The following is an 18,177-nucleotide window of genomic DNA, read 5'->3' as shown; positions in this document are numbered from 1 at the left end:
GAAGAAATGGGTAAATTAAATAATTAAGGACTAGACTTTTTAAGTGTGTTAGCATGCAAGAGCTAACATCACACCTCTAAATTCTAGTCTAGACAAGGCCTGAAAGGAGATTGTGCCAAAGCATTCAGAAATTAGAGTTTGAGTAGAAATATATAAAATTAAATCAGAAAAGATCTTTAAAAACACTCAGCACTCGTTTACCAGTCAATTAACTTTATTTCTTTTTTCTTTAGATTTTCTCAAGCAGACCACGTTTGACGCGCAGGCATTTTTAGAAGCCGTCCAGTTCTTCCGTCAGGAGAAAGGCCACTATGGGTCTTGGGAAATGATAACTGGCAATGAAATTCAGGTACAATAGAATCTCCCTTTCTTTGTCCATGGTGGCTTTTGAGGATGGTGGAGGTAGTGAGAAAATGAAAGTTGTTTGAAGGTAACCTTGAGTAAAAAAAAAAAAATCTCATATTTATATCTGTAAACAGACACAAAGCATGTACACCGAATTTATTCAATGTTCTATGCAGTGAATTTCCACTGCAAGTGAAAATAGTTTGCAATGTAGTTACAAAATGAGAGCCCAATCCTGCTAATGCCAGTCAATGAGCATGGGCCCCAATCCTGCAAAGACTTATGCTGATGTTTTAACTTCATGCACTGTGAGCAATCCCACAGGACCACGTGCTGTGCATATAGTTAAGCACCTGTGTAAGTCTTTGCAAGATCTGGGGAACATAGTGCTTACTGTTGTGAGAAGTTCCACTGAAGTCAGTGGGATTAAGTAGTAAACAACCTACTCATTGGCTATGTCTACACTTACAGTGGCTGATGTACACTGCACATCACCCTAGCATAGGTGTAAATAGCTGTGTAGATAGTGAGGCACTGCTTTGGCAAGTAAAGACATCAAGTCAGACCCCTACACTGCTCTCTACAGCTGTATATACACCCTACTCAGCTCTTTACTTGCCCAAGCTGTGCCTCTCACATATGCACTGCTATTTTTAGAAGTGTAGCATCTTGCTGCTGGAACCTTTCCCCTCCAGCAGCAGAGCCTTTCCTTGCTTCAGGGAATTGCTGGAGCCTTTCCCCGCTGCCTCCTTCCTGCCAGAGCCTTTCACTGCTGTGTGTAGCTACACACCGCAGTGTGGACGCAGCCTGCTTTTCACTGCTGTATGTAGCTAGGTGAACTCTACATGCTGCCACCAGTGTAACAAGGCCTGTAACAAGTGTTTGCAGGATTGGGCTTGACAATGTTTCTGTCCCTTCCCATTGTAATGATTTTGCAGGTAAAATACCTTCTTTTCCCTGTTGGTACTGACTACATTAATAACTGCACTAGTTTCCAATTGCTTTCTGTCTAGTGCCTCCAGATCCCGCTGCAGAGGTTCATGCTGTCACACAATATATTTTATGGCGTTGAAATTTTTTAAATGCGCTATCTAGATTGCAGGAAATGAAATATTATCTGGCTAATTAAAAATTCCCTAGGGAGATACCTACTAGGAGGTTTTCAGTTGCTATTGCTCAGTGAAACTTGAATTGCACCTGTTTCTTTCCATACCGTAGGGTGGGTGTTTTCAAAATGGGTGATTTACCATGAGGGGGAGCAGTTTGCAAGCTGGTAACTGCTTCTCCAGTTGGGCCATTAGGAGGTGTTTGAAAAGAGGCTTAGATATAGAATATAAAAAACAGTGCAACAGTAGAGTGAAGTACCACAGTAGCCAATAGTAATACTTAGGCTTGGAAGTATTAGATTTTTATCATAAATGTCAATTTCACTGTACAATGAAAAAATATTTCCAGCAATAAGAATCAAAATTTACAGATACGCAAGGTAAGAAACATACTGCTTGAAAACCTAGAGTTTGATTTAAGGATATTTACTTTGTTTATTCTGATGTGTGATGTTGACAATTTGTGCTCTAACAGTTATATAGCTTCAGCTTTTTGAATCTCAACATGTACTCATTAAATAATGTGACAAAGTTCCTCCTCTACCTTGGTGGGTCTTGCACTTATTGGCGGATTTCCTAGCTTCACAGATTCACCCTGTGGGTCAGGAAACAGTCCAGAGACCTTCCCCTCTGGTATAAGCTATAGTCCAGGTCAATTCCTCCTGTGTTTGATCAGGAGTTGGGAGGTATGGGAGGAACCCGGGCCCACCCTCTACTCCGGGTTCCAGCCCAGGGCCCTGTAGACTGCAGCTGTTTAGAGTGCCTCCTGGTACAGTTGCACAACACCTACAACTCCCTGGGCTACTTCCCCATGGCCTCCTCCCAACACCTTCTTTGTCCTCACCACCGGACCTTCCTCCTGATGTCTGATAACGCTTGCACTTCTCAGTCCTCCAGCAGTACGCCTACTCACTCTCAGCTTCTTGCACACCTCTTGCTCCCAGTTCCTCACACACACTTCCTCTCCTCTGGCTCCCCCTGGCTTGACTGGAGTGAGCCCTTTTATAGCATCAGAGGGGCCTTAATTAGAGTCAGGTGCTTAACTGCCTCACCTGACTCTTAGCAGGTTAATTGGAGTCAGGTGGTCTATTAGCCTGGAGCAGCCCCTGCTCTGGTCACTCAGGGAACAGAAAACTACTTATCCAGTAGCCAGTATATCTCCCTTCTGCTACTCTGCTGTTCCCAACTGGTCTGGGTCTGTCACAATAATTATTGTCCAAATCCCACCTCCATAGTTTCTCACAATTGTGAAAAATTAAATAGATAAGAAAATGCTGAAAAATAAATGTTGTCAAAAAATTTTTACAAAACCAAACTCTGCCAAGCCTAGTAATACTGTAATCATAAAAAAAATTTGTTGTGAAAGATATACAATTTTAATTTTGAAATGAGGATAAGAAAAAACATTTTACTCATTTATGCAGCTTAAATCTGTTGAGCAATAAAGGATATTTGGGGGAAAACAAGCTTATGTTTACAGCCTTAATGAGCTACTCTCACCCTCCACATCTTCCCCAGCTCTCCTCCTATCATCCAAAACCTTTGTTTTGGTTCTGAGCATAGCCCTAGCTCAGTAAAACTACTGGTGGGCCAAATCCTGATATCCTTTAGTCAGGAAAAGATGCCATTGTCAACAGTGGCAGTAAATACAGACTGCAGGGTTTGACTGGTTCCAAAACTTTCTATAGGCCTTTGCATCTCATTGTCTGCAATTTTATATCTAAAATGCTTTAATGTAAAATCCAGGGAGTAGAGAGAGCACCTGTATTTCCAAATTATAGTGACAAATGGCTAGCCTAAGAATCAAAAGCCTAAAATAAATTTTAGGTCTACTACTTGGTACCAGCCACCCCTCTCCATGGCAAAGTATGCACAGAAGAGCAAGGGTTGGAACAAGCCCTGAAAACAACAGAAGTAAGGAGCATCAATTTAGAAACATGGTGAGCTTCCCAGGAGCCTGCAGAAGCTCTGCCACAAGAACCTACTGCATCTTGGGTATTGCAAGTTCCAGGGAAGAGATGAAGGTGAGGATCTGCCACTTTACACATTGTGTTCCCCTCTGAGCAGAAATTCACATGGAAGGCATCGTCGTCCCTTTTCCAAAATGTGCACTGGATGTGGGATCGGAACCTAGGGCTCAGGTTTAGCAAAGGGACGCAATAACACCACTGCCATTCTACTGGTGGGGAGGGGAGTCTAGAGAACAGCACAGAGGAGCAGGCCCACCTCCAGGATGCGTAAGGTTGGTGTCAGATTTCCGCAAGACTCCTTAGCCTCTGGGGCTTGAAAACCTTTTCCTTGCCCCACTGCAATGCTCCAACCCCCAACGAGAGAATGGAACACCAGCTACCTGAAACTCTTGGAGAATCTCTTTAGTATGCTTTTCCCCTCCTTCAGGAAGGAGCTTTTAGTCTTGGGTGGATAAACTAGTAGATGCTGCAGTTACTGTGACAAATGGTGAAACAGAGCATTGCATAGCAACAACCACAGTGGAACAAGCCAATGCGCTGCCTCATACAGCACTTAAAATGGATGGCTAAATTTAGGCTCCTAAGTCCATACTTGGACATCTAAAATAAATGGCTTAGAACACTGGTGTGAGTTGCATAACTCCAACGAGTTCACTGGCATTATTCCAGATATATTTCAGTATAACTAAGAGAATCTGCCCCCTGATTACCGGTACTTTTCCCCCCTAGAAATGCTGAGCTTTCAACAGCTCTCATTGGCTTTAATACCAGCTGCTGGGTGTTCATCACCCTTGAAAATCATGCCACTCATAGGGAAATGTAGGGGTCCATTGAGGAATTTGTGATTCAGGGTTTTATCCTCACTAACCAGAATAATTCTGATAGGCTGCCGTGGAAGATGTGGAAACGGGATGAAAATATACAAGAAGGGCTTAAATTCTTAGAGTATTTCTCAGAGACCCCATGCTCCCCCCCCACCCTATAAAAACTCCAGGGGGGTTGAAAATATTTACTGGAGCTCTTCTCCAAACAACCACCCAAATTTAAGCCCTGTGTATAACCATTATCTACTCATGCTTTGGTGTCAGGAGTCAAGATTCCCTGATATCAACTAATAGGAAATCCCTTAGCATCAAGGAACCCCCATCCTGCCCACCAAAGGGTTAAGAGGACAGTATTCTCTGACAGGTTTGAAAAGTTTGTTTTGAGTCATGAAACTGTTACAATGTTAGTTTCGTTATCTTTTTCTACTCATAACCCATATATCCCAAGAGAACCTTCATCAGAGGACTTCATTAGTAAGATGATAATGTAACTATTCTGAATACTAGAAGTACTGTATAGTGTGTTCTCAAAGTAAGTGCTTTGACCAAGCATAATAATTGTTTTAGGCAAATATCCAAGCTAGGTGAATGGTTTAGAACAGTCAGACTACAAGTTTGTTGCTATTTAAAAAACAAAAAACTGCAGAATGCTAGTTAATACGTTCGTTAACATCCTGATTACTTGTTATGACACACAGTATTGATCAAAGCTGTCCTTAACTTTCCTGTTCTGCTTAGGTATTGCAACACATATACATAGGCTTGGAAGAAATAGATTTTTATCAGTAAATGTTATGTGACAAAGTCAGGCCAGACAGCTGCAGGAGGGTCTGGGAAAACAGGTATGTTAGCCCTAAAATGCTAAAGGCCCTTTTTCCTATAAGCTGGGAAGGGGTTACTTCAGGTCAGTTAGTGACATCTGAGTCCAAAGCCTGCCTGAAACCTGTTAAAATCTCTCTCCTGGTGAGAATGGGGGGAGAGAGACAAACTGCTGCAATGCTGGAGGCAGCAGGGAGATAGATTTCTCTAGTGTGAGAGACTGTTCTCCTCCCTATAGGGGAGACATCCTGTAGCAAGGTCAAGCACTCACCACTGTGGCACCTCCTGCTGGTCATCTTGGGAATTAGCTCTCCAGCATACAGAGTGCCTCCTACTGGCCAGTGTCTGGCCTGGTGGCCCCCCCCCCATGTCCCTCCTGGACCCCAGTACCCCTTTACCCTGGGGTTCTGTCCCCCAGCAGTCCCCACACTCTGGATCTCCCCTCCCAGGGAAACCCCAACCCCCTATCCCCACCTTGCCTCAGTGGCTACTGCCAGTCATCATCTAGCCCCCTTTCCCTGGGGCAGACTGCAATCAATAATGGCCACTCATCATTGGCAAAGCAATAGGACCTGCTGCTTTTGCCTATCCCTGGGCTGCCCCTCTGCAGCCCCAGTACCTTTGTAGGCCTTAACCAAGGCATCAGCCTGGGGAGTTGCCAGGCTGGAGCTCTCCAGCTCCTTTACCCTTCCCCTGCACTGCTCAGCCTCAGGTACCCTTGCTCCTTCAGGCAGCTAGATCCTTCTCTCTCCAAAGAGAGACTCTATTTTTACCCCAGAGCCCTTCTTATACTGGCCCACCCGGGCCCTGATTGGCTGCCTCAAATCTGCCCACGATTGGCTCCCCCGGGGCAGCCCTTTCCCAGGGCTGTTTTAACCCCTTCAGGGTCAGAGCGGGGTGACTGCTCTGCTACACACCCAAAATCCAGTGCCTGTTTAGGCGAAGGACTGATAACCTGGGGCCAGCGACAGGACAACACCTGCCCCAGTGATGGGGCCAGGGAAAGGTATTCCCCTTTTGTTTTGGTGTGTTATAGACTTTTTCCCTTTGGCAGAGGAGCACTCCTCAGGTCTGTCCTGAGGCCTACTGGGAAGGCTCTGAGAAACAAACCCCAAAGAGGGAAGATAGACATATTCCAGAATTGGGGGCTGATTTACCCCAGGCCCTGTCCCTGCCAGAGGAGGGAGTGCTAAGTCTGGTGAGGCAGAAGGGGAGCCTTGCCACAGTTTATAAATATTGATTTCTCTGTATGTGCACAAACTGACAAAAAAATACTGCCATCGATGATCATCAAAATTTACAGATAGGCAAAGTAAGAAAAATGCTGTTTGAGAGCTTACTAGAGTTTGAATTAAGGATATTTACTGTGTTTTGACATTATGTTGACAATTTGTGTTTTAAAAGTTATAAAACTTTAACTTTTTAATCACAGCATTTTCTGTTATTAAATAATTGTCTGACCCTCCTCCCATAATTAGCTGCAACTGTGAAAATTTAAGTAGATTAAAAATTAAAAATGCTTAAACATACCCATAATTTTATACAGCTGTGAAAATTTAAATCAATAAAAATCTATACAGATGCTTAAAAATAAACATCAGTATCTGTTGAAATTTTTTAAAAAAAAAGATCAATTCTGCCAAGTCTATAATATACAGTAAGACAAATACTCAACATCTCCCACTGACATGAAATACTCTTGTGCACCCTTAAAATTCCCTGGTTAAGTTTTTGTTTTGTTGCTTACATCATTTTATAAAGATACATGGGATTGTTGACAAAACATTAAAGCATGACAAATACAAAAGGTAAAGGAATACTTTGTGGGGTACTGGGTTGAGGACTGTGGCAGTATAAGTTTGAGTTGATGTGGGTCTACATATTAGACCTGATTCACCAGTGTGCTACTCTGGTTTTACACTGGTGTAACTCCTAATCAATGATACATCAATGTAAAGTGGAGTCATATAGTGGTGAATTAAGCTCATTGTTTTTATAAAAGTTAAATCAATTATTTGTCTTTGAGTGATTGCTCATATCGATTCCAATTAAGTGTGTGCACGCCTCATGCACAGTTGTTGGAAAGTTTTTCCCCTAGCAGCACCCGTCGGGTCAGCTGTGGAGCCCCCTGGAGTGGCGCCTCCATAGTGCTCTATATATGACCCTGCTGACCTGGCACCTCCTCAGTTCCTTCTTACCGCCAATAATGGTCATTGGAACTGTGGCATCTTGCTCAGCAAGCTCTCCATGTTTCCCTAGCTTCTATCTACTTTAGTGTTTGTCTTCCTTAGTTACTGTAGTTAGTTATTAGTTAGTGTTGTGTTAATAGTTCGCTGTTGGGAGTGGGCGGTTCCCCTCCAACCCAGCTGCACTCTCCCTGGGGACTCAGGGCATGCCTAAGTCCCAGGGGTTCAAACCCTGCAAGTCCTGCACAAGCCTATGCCAACAGGCGACCCCCACAACATTTGCTTAAAGCGTCTGGGGGAAACGCATCAGGCGGATAAGTGCAGGATTTGCAAAGGGTTTCACCCAAGAGCGAAAAAGGAGCAGGACTTTAGACTGAAGCAGCTCCTTATGGAGGTGGTACTTGGACCACAACCAGCAATGGCGTGGCAGGACCCAGCACCGAGTGCATCAGTGCATAGTGCCCTGGCATCGGTCACGGAGACAGCACTGTGGAAGGACTGTGGACGAGACCTGCGGCACCGCCGCTCTCCGGTGTGGAAACAGTCGGAGACGACTCCGCACCAGTCCCATACCCCGGGTTAGAAGCGGCACCGGAAACAAGGGAGAGATGGTTCCCCGACTTCAGGACCCATCTCCTCAGAACCAGCCAATGGGGCGCATCCCAGGGAGGAGCACCCAGTGCCAAAAACTTCAGAGCAGGCACTGTTGACTTCAGTTCTGCAAGGGGGACTGTTGAGTCCGATGCAATTGGACTCACCATGTCAGGTGGTGGAGGAGGTACAACTGCCTTCCACCCCAGACACATTTGAGGCTGCGAGAGACCTCACAGACATGACGGCACCATGGTCCCCGGCCCTTCGTGCCAAGCCTCTGATGCCACAGCGTGCAGCACCGTCCCGTGGAAAACCTGCAATGCTCTGCCTGTCGGCGCCACCACCAGAGACAAGATACCGCTCGGAGTCCCGGCGCCGATCAGACTCGTGGCACCGGTCACAATCACAGCACCGGTTGCACTCACGGCACCGCTCCAGGTCCCGCCAGCGTTCCTGTTCGTGGCAATGATCGCTGTCGTGCAACAGGTCCTGGCACAGTCTGTCTCGGCACCATTCCGTGTCATTGCGCAGACCCCACTTGTGGCACTGTTCCCCAGCCTAGCAGCACCGCTCCCCATCCCAACAGCGCTCGGCACCACCCTGGCCCTCGCACTCTAGGTCCCCCGTCTTTGGGCTTGGAGACGGGGTCTAAATATTTGGAGCGGGCCCCATGCAAGTCGGCCCGGGGCAGACCAGACATAGGTGTGGCACCCTGGCCGGCACAGTGGCAGGGGCCAGCACAGGGGGCATTTTGGACCCCTTGGGCGTACCACCAGGCCCAGGGCACCCAGTCCAGGGGTTCCCATTCGATGGTGTCCAAGGTGAGGGTCCCAGAGGCGGCGGCCAGTTGTCCCACCCTGAGCGGTGCGGAGAAGTTACCAGTCCTACCACCTCCTCTGGAACCCACCCCTGTTCCTGATCCTGATCCTGGGGTGGCTGACCCTGGATTAGAGGCAGGACAAGAGGTACCAGAGGACCAGGAAGGTCAGGAGGAGCCAGTTCCCCCTCTGGCCTCCTCATCTTCCTCCCCGGATGAGGCTGTGGTGGGCACCTCCACCTCCGGGCCTCCCCCTATAGCTAGCCGGGCCCACCAGGAACTCCTACGCAGGGTGGCATGAAATATGAACCTGCAGGCCGAGGAGGTGGTAGAGTCCGTGGACCCTATGGTGGATATCCTGGCACTGAAGGGACCATCTAGGGTGGCTCTATCACTCATCAGAAATATCCAGGCCAATGCAAAGACCATTTATCAGCCTCCAGCCTCCATCCCGCCCACCGCCAAGGCGGTGGAAAGGAAATATTTCATCCCCACTAAAGGGTATGAATACCTCTTCATACACCCACAGCCCTGTTCCCTAGTGGTGGCTGCAGGGAATGAGAAGGAGCGGCAGGGAGAGCAAGCCCCAGCACCTAAGTCCAAGGTTGCCAAGCGCCTGGATTTATTCGGACACAAAGTATACTGCACAGGGGGCTTACAACTCAGGATTGCCAATCAGCAGGCAATCCTGAGGAGATACAACTTCAACTCCTGGAACGCAATGCTGAAGTTTAAGGAATTGATACCAGCAGAGTCCAAAGAGGAGTTTGGGGCTATTATCAAGGAGGGCAAGGCAGTGGCACGGACCTCTTTACAGGCCCCACTGGATGCTGCGGTCTTGGCAGCGCACACCTTGTCCTCAGGAATCGCCATGAGGCGTAGCTCATGGCTGCAGGCCTCGGAGCTTCCGCCTGATGTTCAACAAACTATGCAGGACCTGCCTTTCGATGGGTCTGTTTGCTGAACAGATGGACTCCAGGCTGCATAGCCTAAAGGATTCCAGGGCTACAATGAAATCTTTGGGTATGCACACCCTGGCAACCCAAAAAAAGCCCTTTAATCCCCAACCGCAGCAACTGTGGTCATATCCTCCTTGGCCAAGGCAGGATCCCTACAGACGCAGGGGCAGAAATGGCTGGCGCAAGCCCTCCCATCCTCTGTTTGGGCAGGGCCAGAGCCCGACTAAACCTTCGTCAGGTTCAAAGCAGTCATTTTGAAGGTGCGCCCCAGGACTGAGCACCTGTCTCAACACCAGATCCTTCCCCATGTTTTCTGAACCGTCTATCCCACTTCTACCGTGCTTGGTCCCAAATAACATCGGACCATGCTGGGTTCTTCACACGGGAGGAGTAGGCTATTCTCTCCAATTCTGCTCTTCCCCTCCCTCCCACCCCCCTTCCCCGTCCCTCTTCAGGGACCCTTCTCACAAGCAGCTCCTTATCAGGAGGTGCAGTCACTCCTCACCATAGGAGCGGTGGAGGAGGTTCCTCAGGAGCTAAGGGGCAAGGGATTCTATTCCCGTTATTTCCTAATCCCCAAAGCAAAGGGGGGTCTCTGACCCATTCTAGACCTGTGAGGACTCAACAAATTCATGGTGAAGTTGAAGTTCTGTATGGTCTCCCTGAGCACGATTATCCCTTCCCTGGATCCAGGAGACTCGTACTTTCACATAGCCATTTGCCCCACGCACAGGCGATTTCTAAGGTTTGTGGTCGACCACAAACACTATCAGTTCACGGTCCTCCCATTTGGTCTGTTGACAGCCCCCCGAGTTTTCACCAAGTACATGTCAGTCGTAGCAGCCTTCCTTCGCAAGAGACTGGTGCAGGTACACCCCTACCTTGACGACTGGCTGCTCAGGGGGTGCACCAGGGAGCAGGTGGAATCTCAGGTCCGGTTCGTCAGATCCGCTCTCAGAGACTGGGCCTCTTCCTCAATGTGAACAAGTCAACCTTGTCTCCGACCCAGAGAATAGAGTTCATCGGAGCAGTGCTGAACTCGGTGCAGGCAAGAGCGTTTTTGTCAGAGACACGATTCCAAGCCATGTCGAACATCATTCAAGGCCTCAGGCGATTCCTGACCACTACTGCAAGGGTTTACCTATATCTCCTTGGCCCCATGGCAGCCTGCACTTATGTGGTCTGTCATGCCAGGCTGAGGCTCAGACCCCTGAAGGTGTGGCTTGCGTAGGCCTATCGCCAAGGACGCGGCAACCTGCACTTAGTAGTAACGGTATCAGAGCATGTACTCGAGTTCCTCCAATGATCATTTGACCCTCAGATGGTGTGCAAGGGAGTCCCCTTCAACAGCCCCCAGCCCTCCTTGTCCCTGGTAACGGACACGTCAGCTCTGGGTTTGGGGGTGCACATTTGGGAGATCAACAAACGCAGGACTATGGTCTCGGGACGAGCTCTCCCTTCATATCAACGTCAAGATGCTCAGGGTGGTATGCCTAGCATGCCAAACTTTTTGGACCTGGTTGCAAGGCCAGTGCGTGGCAATGAGGACGAACAACACCACTGCCATGTTTTACATCAACGAGCAAGGTGGAGCCCATTCCTCCCTCTGTGTCGAGAAGCCCTCAGGTTCTGGGAGTTCTGCATAGCCCACTCCATTCACCTGGAAGCATCCTATCTCCCAGGGGCTCAGAATGACCTGGCAGACCACCTCAGCAGATTGTTCTGCAGTCATGAGTGGTCCGTCCATCCAGATGTCATACACTCCATCTTCCAAAGGTGGGGGTTTCCCCAGGTCAACCTGTTTGCCCCCCGCAGCAACAGGACATGCCCAATGTTCTGCTCCTTCCAGAATCACAGCCCAAGCTCAGTCACAGACATGTTTCTGCTACCCTGGGGAGGCTGCCTGTTGTACACCTTTCCCTCATTCCCTCTTGTACACAAGGTCTGCAGGGACAGAGCAGAGGTAATCCTGGTGGCCCCGGCGTGGCCTCGACAACACTGGTACACCACACTCCTGGAACTGTCAGTGGACACCCTGATTGCATTGCCACTCCACCCTGACCTGATCACTCAGGACCACGGTCACCTGCTCCACCCAAACCTCAAGTCCCTCCATCTCACGGCTTGGAAGCTTCATGGTTAAATCTCATGGAACTTCTGTGCTCGAAACCTGTATGGGAGGTCCTACTTGGCAGCAGGAAACCATCCACCAGGGCCACTTATCTATCTAAGTGGAAAAGGTTCATTTGCTGGTGTGCCCAGCGTCACACACCTCCACTCCAGGTGCCTATACCACTCATCCTAGAGTACCTCCTACACCTAAAACAACAAGGCCTGGCAGCGTCATCCATCAAGGTTCACCTCACTGCTATCTCGGCTTTCCACCCAGGAGTATCTGGACGCTCCGTATTTGCCAACCCCATGGTGGGACATTTTCTCAAGGGCCTGGAACGCCTCCATCCCCAGATTAGACAGCTAGTCCCTGCATGGGACCTTAACTTGGTCCTCTCCAAACTAATGGGACCCCCATTTGAACCGCTAGTGACTTGCTCCCTTCTCTATCTGTCGTACAAGGTAGCTTTTCTGGTCGCCATTACCTCAGCAAGGAGGGTGTCTGAGTTAAAGGCCCTCACCTCTGACCCACCTTACACAGTCTTCCACAAGGATAAGGTGTAACTTAGGCCTCGCTCAGCCTTTCTTCCTAAGGTTGTGTCAATTTTCATACGAGACAAGACCTATACCTGCCCATTTTCTATCCTAAGCCTCATGCCAGTAACCGCAAGCAGAGACTGCACTCTCTGGTTGTTAGGCGGGCGCTGGCCTTCTACATCGAACGCACTAAGCTGTTCAGAAAGTTGAACCAGCTATTCATAGTGGTGGCTGACCGAATGAAAGGACTCCCGGTATCCTCACAAAGAATATCTTCCTGGTTCAAGTCCTGCATCTGCACGTGCTACGAGTTGGCCAAAATCCCAGCCCTGACACTTACGGCACACTCCACAAGGGTACAGGCTTCATCGATGGCATTCCTGGCCCAGGTCCCGAGACAAGAAATCTTCAGGGCAGCGACTTTGTCCTTGGCGCATACAGGAGCGGTGTCAGGGTTTTTGCCACCCTAGGCGGCAGCGCTCCTCCTCGGAGCATTTGGCGGCGGGGGTCCTTCCGCTCCGCATCTTCGGGGTGCTTCGGTGGCGGGTCCTGGAGCGAGTGAAGGACCTGCCGCCGAAGCGCCCTGAAGACGCAGAGTGGAAGGACCCCCGCCGCCGAATTGCCACTGGGGACGGCAAAATGCCGCCCCCCAAATCCTGCCGCCCTAGGCGACCGCCTAGGGTCACCTACTGGAAGCGCCCTGGGTGCATATGTTCACCTCTCATTACCCCATCGTCCAGCATGCTAAAGATGATGCAGCTTTTGGCAGAGCAGTGCTCCAATGAGTGATTCCATAACTCCGACCCCACCACCTAGGTAAGGCTTGGGAGTCATCTAATTGGAATCGATATGAGCAGTCACTTGCAGAGAGAACGGTTATTCACCTTCTCGTAACTATTGTTCTTTGAGACCTGTTGCTCATATCCATTCCAAACCCACCCGCCTTCCCCTCTGTCGGAGTAACCGGCAAGAAGGAACTGAGGAGGTGCCGTGTCGGCAGGGTCATATATAGCGCACTATGGAGGCGCCACTCCGGGGGCACCACAGCCGACCCGACGGGTGCTGCTAGGGAAAAAACTTTCCGATGAATGTGCATGCAGCGCACAGACACCTAATTGGAATGGATATGAGCAACACATCTCGAAGAACAACTGTTACGAGAAGGTGAGTAACCATTCTTTTTGTTGGGGCCCCTAAAGTATACCTTTCATTAAAGGAATATGAATCCAATCTAACGTTTCTTAAAAAGGTAACTTTTACATACACTGAACAATGTGAATTTTAAGGTATTTGGTCACTATGAAGATTGTTACTGCCTATTATTTGATCATGACATCCCAGCTTTTGTGTGCATTAATGGAACCTTTTTGGATGACCTTTCAGGACCTTTTCTTAGATCAGTTATTTCCTGATATGTACTTGGTTCAGCATAGTTGAATCTGACTTTGATATTTAGATTGTAAGATACTTGTGGCAGCAAACAACATGTTTTCATATGTATCTGTAAACCGTCTAGCACATGTTTTGTAAATAACAAAATTCCCAGACAAAGACTTTATGAAGATAGAGTTAAGGTTAAGAAGAACAGATCAATAACTTAAAAGTTAAAATCCTTAGAAGAACATTGTAGTTGTGGGGGCTGGAAAGGGTGGGGAAAGGGAAATCTTTGAATTTCTGGTTCTAAGCTAAAGCACAGCATGGAAATTTGCAGCTACTGCTATTCCATCATATTGTTGCCTCTTTTTGACCTGAGCCATTAGTCAAGGTTTGGGGCCCTGGGATGTTTCAGCTGGAAGTAGAAATTTGTGATAGGTATTTCTTTGGTGCAGTTTTGTTTATTTACAAAGAATGTACAAAGTCCTGTCTTTCTGAATGCAGGAGGAACCAGGAACAAAAGGAACAGTTTCTTAGCTTACTGCCCTGAAGCCTCTTTATCTAATACCAGACCCAAAAGCTCTCTCTCTAGCTTTTTCCAGGGTCACACTGTGCTCACAGGCTTCTGCTTGGCTTACCTTGCCTCTTTGCTTCTCCCTCTTTCTGTGTTCTTGTCTGTGACCTCAGTATCTCTATGTTCTCTCACACTCCCACACACACCTATCCAAAGCAAAACTCAGCCCAAAAGCTCCCAGGCAGGGTCACACACACCTTTTTCTCTTAGGAAGGGCTTATGTTTAAAGTTATGTTGATTGAAGGGTGAGTTCGCACCTATCAACATCAATGGGGTTTTAACCTAACCCATAGCAAGGTTTCACCCAGCTCATAATGGTATTAATTATCATCATGACCTTAAATGTGTGAATTCTTCCTCCATAAAATCCAATTTTGGAGCGACTGCTATTCTCTCAAGACTCAGCCTGGAGTTACTATTTTTTATGGGCTATGCTGTGAGTCACTGGAAAAATAAATCAGTATTGATAGTGTAAGCACTGGGGTAGCATTAACTCATTCCAAGATTAGACTGAGTTTGTAGACTCTGTTTCCATTTACATCCTGCTCACATACCAGTTCTTCCTCCATTTTGACTTGCTGAGATAATGCTCACCAAAAACAGTCCTTGGATTCCCCACATTGGTATATTTATATCTTCTTTTGTTGGGCCCAGCATCCCTTAGAAACACTTTTTAGTAGGGCTATCCAGCCTTAGGTGCACCCTTCAGCCAGTAATTCTGTAGAATAGGCTCTCCACCGTGGTGACCCCTGCAGGACAGCTAGCAGTGGCCGAGAATGCAGACAGTTTGGGGCAATGGCAGCATGAGATCCAAGGCTTCCACTCTGAACCTTTATCAAAACGCACCACTTTCATCTTGTAAATATTTTAGTCCAGGTCTTCAGCTGATGTAAATCACAGTAGCTCCAGTGACTTTCCCCAGCAGAGGATTCAGCCTTTTATCTTTAAAACCATGTAGTAAGTTTTAGGAAAGAAAATCGTGATCTGTAGTGTTTTAATAGATCCATGGCCCACATAGTCACATTTCTTGTCTCTTACTGCGGTTGATAGCAAATGCGTCAGAGGAAAGCATAAAGGTCCCGTTTCTCTCCTCTTTCCCCCCCCCCCCCAGTGTAACTGAAGTGCCAAAAATGGTCTCTCAATTTGAATGCAATCAATTAATCTTAACATTGTGAAAACTGTATTGTGAGAAGATGTCTTGGCTACCTGGAATAGCAAAACAGTTATGTAATATTTGAGGCTACCCACATTTGAAAATGTAGCACAAGTGCAGTGTTCAGCAGAAGGGTGAGGACTGAAAATGTCATTCTGTTTTTTTTTAACCTTGTAGATCTTGAGCAACCTTGTGATGGAGGAGCTCCTGCCTAACCTTCAGACCATGCTCCTGCCTAAAATGAAAGGAAAGAGGAATGATAGGAAGAGGGTTTGGTTTGCGGTAAGTACCGTCCTTTGCACAACTCTTGTCTCGCATAGCAATTGTCCAATGCGCTAGTCCATGCATATTTCTATTTTTTTGTTTTTAGATTGTAGAAGAAACATACAATCTGGTCCAGGAGCAGGTTTCAGAAGGATTAAACACCTTGAAGGAAGAATGTAAAGATCTTACAAAGAATCTAGAAGGAACCATTCGTTCAGACATGGATCAGATTTTGAACTCAAAGAACTATTTAGCTGGAAAAATCAAAGGTTAGTGGGGATAAAAAAAAAAAACACCTCCTCTCCCCATGTCTCACTATTCTGGAGCTGTTCTTCAGAATTACCTATTGCCCTCAGGTGCTTGAATTATCAAGTGCCCACTGGTTTGGGTGCCCGACTTGAGACTCTGATTTACAGAAAGTGCTGAGCACCTGTAGCTTCCACAGTCTTCAGTGGGAATTGTGAATGCTTAGCCCTTCTCAATATCAGGGGTATTTCAAACTGGATTCCCGGAAGTGGAGACAACCCAAATCACCAGCCACTTTTGAAAATTTTGATTAGAATGGCTAATTCTGCTTTCAGTTTCACCTGTACAACATTATATGATGAAGATATAGGTTACACAAGCACAACCAAAAGCAGAATATGGCCTACATGCTCCACAGTGGAAGTTTTGATTAAGCGATAAATGTCTATAGTGCTGAAACATATTTAAAACAAATGGCTTATTGAATAATTTAAAACTCGTATGATGTGAGCGATTATAGTTTTGTAATGAATATGTAAATTAACATAAAAAGTAGACAAAACATTAGCTTATGCTGCTGAAGCACTCTTTCTAGAAACCATAGATGGCAAGAAATAGATGAAGATTTAGCCAATTATTTTCAAAGAACTTGGAGCATTCCTCTTTAGGGCACTCTTTTGTGCAAAGGAGTGTAGATTGTTTTCCTTGCTGTGTAAAGTTTCCTGTTTAATTAACATGTAATACAGTGTACCTTAGGTCACAATGACCATGCTATTTACAAACATCCCAGTGCTTGCCAATGCCTGCCTATATTTCTTCTTCTTCGCTCACAATGCATCCAATCCACTATAATTTGGCAGGAAGGACTAGGAAAAAATATCTTTAAATTGTCATTTAAACTCCACAAACTCTTCCCTTCCTTACCCAAGTCATATTTGAGGAGGACACGTGTCATAAATGGCTCTGGGAAAAGTATTCTGATAGAACTCATTCTACAGTCTGTAGCCCTTTCGTTTAGATTCTTCAGTCTACCACCCGGTGGCCTAAAACACGTCTGTCTGATTCTTTAATACCTCAGCAACAGTTTCCGAGCCGGCTGAGAAGTGCTGCATGGAGAATATCCAGCCATTTTTGCCTTCCATATTGGAAGAGCTCATGGGCCCAGTGAGCTCTGGATTCAGTGAAGTCCGTTTGCTCTTTGAAAAAGAAGTTAATGAGATCAGCCAGGACTTCCAGAAGACAAATGATGCCACAAAGCTGAAGGAAGTAAGAAAAGAAGTCTTGGTCCTTTTTTACACTCTCACATGTTATAAAAATTCTCTATATAGATCTTAACTGACAATAGCTATATTGGCTCTGCGGAGCCAAACAGGTATAAATTCCTGTTTTTCTCAGTTAAATAGTCATCTGACTCAGACACACAGAGTGGAATAGATTGAATAATGATTTGCCATAATCAGTTGTGTAACCATCACTAAATTGCTTTATTAAGAATCCATCTCAGTTTGCTTTCTTTGTAAAATATTTTTTTCCCACTGGGATACAGAATTTGAAGCAGCTGATGAACCTGCCATTCAACTCTGTGAAAATGGAACCTTGCTATCTGAAAGTCAATCTCCTCCAGGAAGAACTCCAGGACCTCAAGAGCCGCTTCAAATTCTACCATATTGATTTTGTGGTTCAGAGGACGCAGAACTTCATGCAGGAGGTACTGTAAGATCCATTTTTCCACTTTGGAAGAACAGATTAGGTTTGCCCATCTGCTCTGCTTCAAAGTAGTCTTGATAGGGAGTTATGCACATTCACAGAATGGTGAATAGACTAGAATGAAAATAGAGATTACAAAATCCAGGAATATCACAGTTGACAGGGGCGGCATCATCTTTAAATCAGTGTTTATTCCTTTTAAAGGCACAGTAGTTAGGAGCTAAAGGTTGATCATCTCTTCATCTGACCTTTGAATTTCTGAAATCTTAGTGTCTCAGATTCTTAGGGCAAATTTCAGAGTGCCCTCAGCCTGGCCTCTAAATTTGTGCAGTAAAAATGCTGTTGGCACACACAAATCAGGTGACGAAGAGTCTGCCTCATTTACGTACTCAAGCATGTCTTTTATGAAAGATCATAAAAATGTATTTTTGGTATTTATGCAAGGGAATGGACTGGGTTCTCCTTTATAGTTCTAGTCTCTCATGATAGGCAGTAAGGCATTTCATTAGAAAAATGGGCAATTATTTCTATATTCATTTTTATCTCAGGGTATAAATGAATTTAGGGCTGGTCCACACTAAGCCCCCAGT

At 46.5% G+C, this 18,177-nt stretch overlaps 1 protein-coding gene across 1 annotated transcript in view; it reads left to right on the top strand.

The window, feature by feature from the left end:
* LOC112103416 (protein Niban) overlaps window positions 1-18,177 on the top strand; it is a 115,188-nt gene that overhangs the window by 85,829 nt on the left and 11,182 nt on the right. Inside the window, exons 6-10 of the mRNA XM_024195149.3 lie at window positions 234-349; window positions 15,548-15,652; window positions 15,741-15,903; window positions 16,959-17,146; window positions 17,427-17,588. Of these exons, the coding sequence (XP_024050917.2) occupies window positions 234-349; window positions 15,548-15,652; window positions 15,741-15,903; window positions 16,959-17,146; window positions 17,427-17,588 (734 nt within the window). The remainder of the gene's footprint in view (window positions 1-233; window positions 350-15,547; window positions 15,653-15,740; window positions 15,904-16,958; window positions 17,147-17,426; window positions 17,589-18,177) is intronic.

This window comes from Terrapene carolina, unplaced genomic scaffold (genome assembly GCF_002925995.2).
Source record: "Terrapene carolina triunguis isolate 2854851 unplaced genomic scaffold, T_m_triunguis-2.0 Scaffold211, whole genome shotgun sequence".
In the NCBI taxonomy this organism is placed as follows: domain Eukaryota; kingdom Metazoa; phylum Chordata; order Testudines; family Emydidae; genus Terrapene; species Terrapene triunguis.
Note: the sequence above shows the minus strand (reverse complement) of the source record. Positions and strands in the feature narration are given on the sequence as shown.